The 10,615-nt window shown below is 60.0% G+C and overlaps 1 protein-coding gene across 1 annotated transcript; it reads left to right on the top strand.

The window, feature by feature from the left end:
* The first annotated feature begins 2,985 nt into the window (after nucleotides 1-2,985).
* Nucleotides 2,986-8,983, top strand: BSG (basigin (Ok blood group)). Its single transcript, XM_007954536.1, has 8 exons — nucleotides 2,986-3,052; nucleotides 6,142-6,489; nucleotides 7,188-7,344; nucleotides 7,577-7,659; nucleotides 7,754-7,890; nucleotides 8,027-8,303; nucleotides 8,632-8,656; nucleotides 8,920-8,983. The coding sequence occupies exons 1-8, from the start codon at nucleotides 2,986-2,988 to the stop codon at nucleotides 8,981-8,983; spliced, it is 1,158 nt and encodes a 385-aa protein (XP_007952727.1).
* The last annotated feature ends 1,632 nt before the right edge of the window (nucleotides 8,984-10,615 follow it).

A 10,615-nucleotide genomic window follows, 5' to 3' on the forward strand; every position in this document is an offset into this window, starting at 1 on the left:
GTTCAAACCCACCAGCCACTCCTCGGAAGGAAGGTTGGGCAATCTACTTCCGTAGTGATACCACCTGGGCAACCCAAGGAGGGGTCGCTGTGAGTCGGTGTGACGGCACATCACAACAACCACCACTGCTGCATCCGTTTGTCGAAACATTTTAATGGGTCTTCCATCAATTCCCGGAGCCTTGTTTTTTGCCAGTTCCCTCAGTGCAGCTTCGACTTATTCCTTCAGTACCATTGGTTCTTAATCGATCTATGTCGCCTCCTGCAATGGATGAACATCGACCAGTTCTCTTTGGTGCAGTGACTCTGTGTATTCCCTCCATCTTCTTTTGATGCTTCCTACATCATCCAACATTTTGCTCAAAGAATCCTTCAGTATTGCAACTCGAGGCTTAAATGTTTTCCTCAGTTCTTTCAGCTTGAGAAATGCCGAGCGTGTTCTTCCCTTTTGGTTTTCAAACCCCAGGTCTTTGCACGTTTCATTACCGTACCTTGTATCTTGTCTTCCTTAGCCACCCTTTGAAATTTTCTGTTCCGCTCTTCAATTTTATCATTTCCCTCATTTGCTTTAGCTGCACTCTTTTCGAGAGCCAGTGTGAGAGTCTCTTCTGACTCCGTTTCGGTCTTTGCTTCCTTTCCTATCTTTTTAATGACCTTTCACTTTCTTCATGGATAATGTTCTTGATATCTTCCCACAATTCATCTGGCCTTCAGTCATTGCTGTTCAGTGTGTCAAATCTATTCTTTAGATGGTCTCTACATTCAGGTCATATTTTGGCTCTTATGGACTTGGTTTAATTTTCTTCTGCTTCAACTTGAACTTGCACATGAGCAGTTGATGGCCTGTTCCACTCAGCTGCTGGCCTTCTTTAGGTGAAGATACTGACTTTCTCTATCGCCTCTTTCCATAGATGCAGTTGATCTGATCCCTCTGTATCCACCCAGCAGGGTCCAGATGTATAGTCACTGTTTATGTTGTTAAAAATCCGTTGCTGGTCTTGCAACATTCTACTGTGTGATGTCCAGCTGTTTCATCTTATTTTGAGTCATGCCACTTCAGCAAACAAAGGCCCAGAAAGCTTTACTCCCCGTGTCCTGAGGGTCCACTTCACTTTGAGGAGGCAGTTGTTCCCCAGTGGTATTCTGCGTGTCTTCCAGCCTGAGGGGCTCGTCTTCCAGCACTGTATCAGACAGTGTTTCACTGCTGTCCATAAGGTCTCCAGTGGCCAGTTTTTCAGGAGTGGAAGGCCTCATCTTGGTCTGGAAGCTCTGCTGAAACCTGTCCACCACGGGTGACCCTTCTCATGTTTGAAATACTGGTGACCAAGCTTCCAGCATCACACAGGGCGACACACAGTGGCAGAGATTCGCATACCTACCGAACTCACTGTCATCAGTCAATTCTGACTCACAACGACCCCCATTGGGTGTCCAAGGCTGTAAATCTCTATGGAAGTAGATTGCCTCACCCTCCTCCCATGGAGCAGTGGGGGTGGGTTTGAACGGCTGACCTGGTCAGCAGCCAAATGCCTTACCCACTGCACCACCCGGGAATTTGCACATAAACCCTGAAATTCTGCTTACTCATTGATGGCAGGCAGACATGGAACCTCCCAGGTGTAACCTCCGACCCTCAATACAGCCAGCCTCCACCCGTGGCCAAGCCTTCTTCCTGAGGCCACTCATAAAAGGCAAACACCTGACCACTGGATTACCGTGGGCTGTTCACTGTCATTCCTGTTTCCAGAACGTGCTGGAGTCTGACTTGCATATATGGCCGTGACTACCTCCTCATAAACTAAACGGGTTTAGGCATGTCGAATCCGAGTGTTTCTCTACTCATTTCTAAGGTTAAAATCCCACAAAGCATTCATCATTTGTGTAAGTATTTGTAGCAAATACGCAGACCCCAGGGTAGAGTTTCCAGATAAAATACAGGTTGACAAGTTAAATTGGATTTCACAAATTGTTGTTGTTGTTGTTTTAAAATAACTAAGCCCAAATATTGAGGAGCCCTGGTAGCATAGTGGCTAAAGCACTTGACTGCTAACCAAAAGGCTGGCGGTTCAAACCCACCAGCCACTCCTCGGAAGGAAGGTTGGGTAATCCTACTTCCGTAGTGATACTGCCTCGGAAACCCAAGGAGGGGTCGCTATGAGTCGGGGCCAACTCGACGGCACATAACAACAACAACAACAACGAGCCCAAATATTGCACGGGATACTTACTCTAAAACATTATTCATTCTCTAGCTGCAATTTAACTTCAACTGCTATCCTGTATGTTTATTTGCTACTTCAGCAGCCACTCATAGAGTCGGAAATCAATCAATGGGTTTGGTGTTTTGACTCCAGCAGCTAAGGAGTTCTGGTGGTGTAGTGGTTAGTTATATATTTGGCTGCTAACCAAAAGGTCGGTGGTGGGAACCCACTAACCCTGCGCGGAAGAAAGATGAGGCAATCTATTTCCGTTAAAATTGCAGCCTTGGAAACCCAGTGGGGGTTACTATGACTCAGAATGGCAACAAATCTGTCAGCCTCACCCAGGTCATATCCGGCCTGCCCAGAGGTGGTACCCTACGGCCTGAGTAGTTTTGGAAGGAATCAGTGAAGGAAGGACGGATGAACTGCGCATTGAAATCCTTCCAGAAGCCGGGAAGAGAAACTAACCCGGCCCTCCGCCGCCCCGCCCCCGTTTCCTAGCAACGCCGGGACCCGGAGGCTGGAGGGCGAGGCTCGCTGGCGTCACGTGCCTCGTGCCAACGCCCCGGCGTCCGTAGCGCGAACCCTTCTGGGTCACCGGGGGGCCTACGTGCGTCCGCACGCGTGCGCAGGCGGGCGGCTTAGATGCCCTGCGTGCGCGCGGCCACCTCGGACGCTACACTGCGTGCGCGCGCACGCCGGCCTCTACCGGTTTTTATTGCGGCCGCGGGCGGCGGCATCGGCCACGGTTGGCTGTGGCGGGTTCGGAGAACAGACGAGGCGACATGGCGGCCGCGCTACTAGTGGTACTGGTGACCGCGCTCCTGGGCGTCGAGGGCGCTTCCGGGACTGGTGAGGACGGGGTCGGGGTCGCGGCGCCCGGAGGGTGCCGGAATGGAGGCTGCGGGCGCGGGGACGCCGAGGACGGGCCGGGGGCGTGCGGATCCGGGGAGGCCTCAAGGCCCGACCGGGTCGGAGGTGGGAATAAAGCCCGCAGTTCCTGGGGCCCCTGGAACGGCCTGACTGCTGGAAGAGGGCTTTTGGGGTTGGGGTCTCCAGGTGGCCCCCGCCCCTCTTTTCAGGAGAAGGGCCTTGGGCTGGGTCCTAGAGCCTCTGACCCCTTTGGCTCGGAGCCGAGGGGCCGAAGGCTGGGCCTGCCCGCCCGGCTGCTCTTCCGAGGATTGTCTTCCTGCAAAGGGCCTGTAGGACTTGGGAGTGACCTGAAGGTAGACCCGGTTCTGTCCTCAGGCCGGGGCCTGTGTGAGGGCAAGGCAGGAAGCCGGGCGGCCCGGATCCCCCGAGCTCGGGTCCGTGGGTCCCCGTGAGAGCAGGGCAGCTGGGGCCTTCTCGTCGGGGAAGCGGGCTGCTGTTGTCGTCAGGTGGACCCGGATCCGAGGGCACGTGAAGTGGCCGGGAAGCGTGTCAGCCCCCTGGGCGGGGGATTATCATTCTTAACAGGATTTGGGGCGCAGTCCTGCTTGGGGCCAGCGCCTGCCCCTGTGCTGTGGGGGGGCCGGTCTGCACCGCCCTCCGGGGCCTCGTCTGACCTCCGCTTCGGAAGGAGACAGGCTGCGGTCCACACCTGCTCTTACAAGTGGGGAAACGGAGGCCCAGGAGCTGGCATATGGCCCAAGGTCACAGCGAGGTAGCCTTGGCCCCCAGTTCAGGGCAGTAAATGTTGAGGATGCTTTTGCAAAGGCTTGGTGGCATTTGATTTCCAGCGTGGTTTGCGGAAGTGGGCATCGTGTTGGGGGCAGCACGGTGGGCAGCTGGGGTTGCGGGCATGCGGGACAGCCTCTCTGTCCCTGATGGAGATGCTCCTTCCTCATTCGGGGCTGCTCTTGGGTTCTGGGTTAAAGATTGACTACCCGCACGTAGGGGACAAAGTGCACACCCGCTGGCCATGGTGGGCCCTGGGGATTGGTGGGGCATCATCCTGGCAGATCCCTTTCAGGACTCAGCCTGCTCCTCCTCCTTCTAATCCCGCGGGCAGTGACTGAGTGCCGGCCAGGGCTGCCCGGAGGATGCAGATGGCTGCTGCTGGCACCGAAGTCTTCAGAAGGCGCCTAGTGCTGGGGCACAGCCCTGTCCAGTTTCGGGCTCCACGCGTGTCCCACCTCAAGCTAATTCTGTGAGCGCTTTGCCGCTCTCCCCCGGCTGCGCTGGAGCGGGGCGAGAGCTGCCAGGCGGACGGGATTCCTTTTTCTTTGCCGGGCTTCCAGCTCCCAGCTCCCAACCCCCAGCCCTGCCCTTCCCAGGAGCTGAGGAAATGTGGGGGCCAGGGACTGCTGATAGCAAAGGTGGGGTGCCCTGCTGCCTGCTCCTCCCAGATGGGGCAGCTCCTCTGCAGGCTGGGACGCCTTGTTTACCTCAAGGCCCCTGGCTGGCCCTGATCCCAGAGGGAGGCAGGACAGGGTGGCTGTTTTTAGCCGAAGGTGACTTGACCTGAGAAAGTGGCTGTTGGTCACATGGCCAGAGTCAGCTTGGCCTTCTGAAGGCAGAGGGTGGGGGGGGCTTGGGGCCAATCCTAGCTCTGCTACAGGCAGGGGCCAGGACCCCTCTTTGATGCTTTTCTTCATCCTTACCCCCAAAGGGCTTTGACATGTCTGACTACTCTTACACAGCATGAAATGTAACTTACAGGTGTGACCTTCACTTTGTGGGGGTGGCCTTGACATTCAGGATCTCTGCCCTCCTGAGTCGGCTCCTCGTGCCCCTTTGAGAGCAGCACCTTGTCCACAGTGCAGCCCCGGGCCTCTGGGATGAGCAGCAGGTGGCTCAGGTCTGGCCCATCAGGGAGGACACGTGGGTCCTGGTGGACACCATCCCTGTGCTGACAGAGGGGCGGGCACGTGGGGTGGTCTGGGAAAGGTCGCCGGCCTCCAGGCTGGCAGCTCCTGACCTCTTTTCAAGTGCCCTGGGCTGTGAGGACAGATCACCAAAGATAGGAACACCGTGGGTTCGCCTTGGGCTTCGCTTCCTGCCTGGTTGTGCCTGTGCGTCAGTGCCCGTGTTGATGTTACAGTCAAGGGAGGACTTCTTTCCAAGATGCTCAGGAGACCGGAGACTGCCCTTCACAGGGTGGTGGCCACACCTGTCTCTGGCCATCTCCTAGGCCTTGGCGGGGGGCTGCTGGGCTCTTCCCACTGCAGCCTGGAAACGGGCTGTGTGCACATGCACACGTGTGTACGTGTGTGTTCATGTTTAACACTGCCCCTCAGCGCCTTTGGGGAATGTGTGATACCGTCACAGCAGGGGGACTGTGAGGAGGAAGATGTGCAGGCAGCCGTGTCGGGGAGCTGGCTGCCTGTCCACGGCCAGTGCCCTCCTGGGTGGGGCCAGTCCATGATGACCTGCGGGGGCGGGAGAGCCCACGGGGTGCACTAGAAAGCAGCCCGGCTGTGATATCTCGGGCAAAAACACTTCCTGTCCTGGGTCTCAGGGTGCGGAGGTTAACGGCAGCCCGCTTCTCCACCGAGACGGAGCTGTTGTACCCATCCATAGTACTTTTCTTGTCTTCTGTTTGGTCAAGATACGTTTTTCCTGTTTCTCCTGCAGGGGTGGGCGTGAGCCAGGGTGCCACCTGGTGGCGAGTTGGGCTGGGGCCGCGGCTGGAGATGGGCGGAGACAAGTGCATGCATGTGGGCCCCCCCAGCCCTGCTGGTGGGAGTCATGTGGTTTGGGGGGGTCATGGTCCCTTGGGGTTGCCCTGTCCTGGGGGGACTCTCTGGGCCTGATTCCTGGAGCTGCCTGACCTCATGCTCCTGGGTGGCCACTGCACTAAGAAGTCAGACCTGGCCCTTGGCCCTGGTTCCCGACTGGGACTCCTGGCGTCAGGCCACCCAGCGCACCCAGCAGACTGACTCGGAAACCACTCAGCTTTGCATCTTCTTCTCATCCCGCCCTCCCATGCGAATACTGGTGGCCACCCTGCCACGCAGCTGGCTTTGTGCAGGCACCACTGTCCCAGGAGCGTGGGCTGGGGGACCACGTGGAGCTGCACTGTGAGGCTGTGGGCAGCCCTGTCCCCGAGATCCAGTGGTGGTTTGAGGGGGCTGCACCTGACACACCCTGCACCCAGCTCTGGGATGGCGCCCGGAAGGACCGCGTCAGCATCCATGCCACCTACCAGCAGCACGCGGCCAGCACCCTGTCCATTGCTGGCCTCACCATGGACGACGCTGGCACCTATGAGTGCCGGGCCAGCAACGACCCTGACCGCAACCACCTGACCCGGGCACCCCGCATCCGCTGGGTCCGCACCCAGGCCAGCGTGTTGGTTCACGAACGTGAGTGGTGACGTGAAGACCTCATCCCATCCTGGCCACGCAGCCCTTCTTTCCAAGTCCCTCTGTGTTCCTTGGCCTGTCGACTCCATCCCTTCCTCGGCTGCGTACCCTCAGCTCTCTGTCCTGTCCGTTCCTTCCCTCGCCGCACCCTGTGGAGTGGTGGGTCCCAGTGTGTGTGATCCTGGAGCGGAGTTGACCCTTCACACCCTGAGTTTGAGGACACCCGCCGCCCAGCTCAGGCTCGGCTCTGCAGCCCTCCAGAACCTGCAGCGTGCTCTTCAGCTTGTGGTTCTGAATTAGTTCCCAATCTCGATTCCTGAAGAGAACCTCCTAGAGCAGCAGGAGGCTTGCTGGGGTTGGAAGAGCACCACTGCCCATCTGGGCCTTGGGGTGGGCCAGGAGATGGACAGGCACCCTTGGTGCCCTGGCAGGCGGGTGCTGGGCGTGAATTCCCTGGGGGCCTCTGAGGTGGTAGGTCCTCTGATACCCTCGTCTCTGCACCAGGCTTGTGGCCCGTTTCGGTGGGGCAGTGGGTCCAAGACTCCTCCTGAGAGGCACGGCGATGGCGCAGGGCGTGTGGGGCCGCATTGGTTAGGGTCTCTGAGCGAGGGGGGAGGTGCTTCTCCTAGCCCTCGCGGTCCCCTCGTGCTCAGGGTCACCCGAGCTCTGTGCCGACAGTCTCGTATGCTGCTTCACAGGGGGTGGGGTTTCCATCTCTGTGGATGATGTGGGCCCCAAGACGCGCCTGACCTGTGCCCTGAACCACAGTGCCACGGCCATTGAAGGCCACCGCTGGCTGCGGGGGGACAAGGTGCTCAAGGAGGACGCGCTGCCCAACCTGAGGACAGAGTTTGAGTGAGTCCCTGCCCATGCTTGGCCAGTTGGCAGATTTGAGAGACAGGCTGTGCTCACAGCACAGGGCATGTGTGCCGTGGTGATGGGGACGAGTGGCCCAGCACGGTCCCGCAGGAGCATGACAGGGTCCCAGTGGACGGAGGGGACGTCCCGTGACAGAGCGGGCGGGGCCTTCCCTGATGGGGCGGGCTCGGGTGGCGTGGGGGCCCCTGCTCACAGTGCCTGCCTGCAGGGTGGACTCGGACGACAGCGCAGGCGAGTACTCCTGCGTTTTCCTTCCCGAGCACGCCGGCAGGGCTAGTGTCTCGCTGAAGGGTGAGTTCTCTGAGGGGCGTGAGGGGGCACACGGCTGGGGCCTGCCTGTCGCCTGTGCGCAGGGCGACACTCAGGCCCCCTCCTGACCCCTCAGGCCCTCCAAGGGTCTCAGCCGTGAGGAAATCGGAGCACGCCAATGAGGGTGAGAGCGTCGTGCTGAAGTGCAGGTCCGATTCCTTTCCACCCGTCACGGACTGGGCCTGGCTCAGGAGTGCTGGTGCTGACAAGCAGGTGGGGGCCGCGCTGCCCCTCCTCCCCTCCAGGCCCCTGACTCCTGAGCGCCCCCAGCACGGCCCCTCGACACCCGGGAGCCCCCTACTCCCCGGGCCCCGGGCCGTGGTCCCCCCTCACTCCCAGGTCCCTCCAGGTCATCGTGAACGGCTCCCAGAGCAGGTTCTTCGTGAGCTCCTCAGAGACGCGGTCGGAGCTGCACATCCAGAACCTGGACATGAACGCCGACCCCGGCACGTACGTGTGCAACGGCACCAACTCGGAGGGCACCAGCCAGGCTGCTGTGACGCTGCGCGTGCGGAGCCGTCTGGCTGCCCTCTGGCCCTTCCTGGGCATCGTGGCCGAGGTCCTCGTTCTGGTCACCATCATCTTCATCTACGAGAAGCGGCGGAAGCCCGAGGAGGTCCTGGACGGTGAGTCCCGGGTGTGGTGGGCACATTGCCCCTCACACACACACTCCGGCGCTTCCTGTACTGGTTGCCAGCCGGCACCCGTGATAAGTGGCTGCACCGGCCGTGGATGACACAGGAGCTGGGGAGGCGAGACCGGCTCGGCGCAGCAGGCCACTTCATCTGTGTCCGTGTCCCTGTGCGTCCTCGTGCCCCTGTCGTTGAGGGGTGCTCTGCAGCCCCCGTTCCTGGCGGGGAGGCAGGCCGGCGTCTCTGCCGTGCACCGGGGCTCTGCTCATATTGTCCTCTCCTGTTTTCCATGTCTGCCATCACCGCTGCTGCGTCCCCACAGATGAAGACATGGGCTCAGCCCCACTGTGAGTTCCGGCCTCACCCAGGGCAGGAGTCAGGTTGTGGGGGGCTGCCATGTCCCAGGGTCCATCTGTCCTCCTCCCCCGGCGCCTAACATGGAGCCAAGACCCAGGTGACCCTCAGTCTTCCACGCACTGAGCCCTGTTCAGAAGCTATCACTGCACACACTGTGCTCCATCCTGCGGGTCCCTGGGCCACTGACTGGATCTTGCTGGGGGTCTATTGGGGGGCTTCAGGGGCCCGCTTGCTGACAGCCCCCACCCCCCAGGAAGAGCAGCGGGCATCATGTGAACGACAAGGACAAGAACATCCGCCAGAGGAACGCCAACTGAGCTCAGGTGGGCGTGGCGCTGGGCCCCACCCACCCAGGGACTGGCTGAGGCTGCTGCCCCCGTGGCCTGTGGCCGGTGGCCTGTGGAGACAGGGCCTGCCTGGGCTCTAAGCCACCCTCCCCTCCAGGTGGCCTCTGACGAGGAAGAGGGCGCGCCCGTCCTGCTGTGGCCTCTCCAGACTCAGTTCAGTGTTCGCAAGAGTCCCCACTCCTTACCTCTAAAGAAAACCCCCGGGCGAGTGCCTGACGCCCCTGTATTCAAGCTAAACTAGGGTTTTCTACATACAGGATTCCACTCAGTCCTACTCCGTCGGGAGTGTTTCTCCTTTTCTTTCCCTTTCTCGCGAAGCCCAGGAAGTGGGTGAGCTTGGGGGTCCACATGAGGGTGGTGGAGGGCAGCCGTGGCGGCCCCTCGCCAGTGCCGAGCCCCACCTGCCTGAAGCCCCGCCTCAGGCTGCGAGTCCCGCCTGTCTAAAGCCCATGCTGTCTGGTCCCGTGTGCACACTCTTACTTTATTAAAGGCCTTGGTCTGTGGTCTGACCTGGAGTCTCCATGGGCAGGGGATGGGTTGGCGGGGCCTTGGTCCCCTCACCCTCCCAGGGGAGCCCCCAGGTCCCTGATGTACCAACCTCCAGTCCCGCCATCTGTGCACATCCCCTCTCACCAGGTCTGTCTGGGCGAGCAGTGGGGAGCTGCAAGGCCAGGCCCTTTGACCTCAACAGCAGCAAAGGGTGTTCCCCCATCCCCATTCACCAGTAAAGACTGACTCCGCCTCACCTTTTGGCTCCTGTTTGTACCTGGGCAGTGGGATGCTTGTCAGAGACATGGGTGGCGTTGATCCTGTGTCCCTGGGACAGCTGGTAGCCGCTACCCATGGTGCCCACCACTTGTAGGCCAGTGTACCAGGGCTGCCCAGCCATTTTCCACAGTGTCTTTCCACCCCACCAGCCACCTGCTTGCCCAGAGCCCCTGGGAGAGGAATGACACCCCACTTTACTGGAAAGAGCTCCAGCCCAACCCACAAACTACCCAAAATGCCAGCACCAGGTCTTTCCCCCTGCCACCACCAGGAGGAGCTATGCTCAAGCAGCCAAGTGAGCCGAGTCTAGGTGGCACTGCTGGTCACACCTGGGCAAAGCCGGCCACCTCCGTGAGCCCTAGGATTCCAGGGCTGCCGAGCGACAGCCACCCCACTGAGGCATTTAGCCAGTGGCCCATGGGATGCATCAGTGTTTGCTGCTTAGGCAACACGAATCGGACACCTGTGGTGTACCTGGTGCCAGGAGACTTGGGAACTGGCAGAAGGGCCTAAGGTGGACGTCAAGCAGTGAGGGCAGCAGGGCGAGGGCCTGTGAAGGGCCGCAAGGCAACACCCTCCCTGTCACATGGCCCAGGCACCCCAGAGCTTAGGGGCGCCCGGGAAGTGCCACCCACGCCGCATCCTCCAGACAGATGAGATGTGGGGTTCCAGACGTTGGCAGGTTCTTCGGAAGGACCCTCCAGGGGAAGGGGTGCTCGGGGAGTTCCCTCCCAGCCCTTCCTGCACCGTGAACCCAAACCTGGGGAACGGAAGCAGGGCCTGGGCGGCTTCGGCTCGGAGCGCTGGGCCGAGTGCGCAGCGTTCACTTCCTCA

This window comes from Orycteropus afer, unplaced genomic scaffold, assembly GCF_000298275.1.
Source record: "Orycteropus afer afer isolate SDZICR_OR568_19922 unplaced genomic scaffold, OryAfe1.0 scaffold00466, whole genome shotgun sequence".
Taxonomy (NCBI): Eukaryota; Metazoa; Chordata; class Mammalia; order Tubulidentata; family Orycteropodidae; genus Orycteropus; species Orycteropus afer.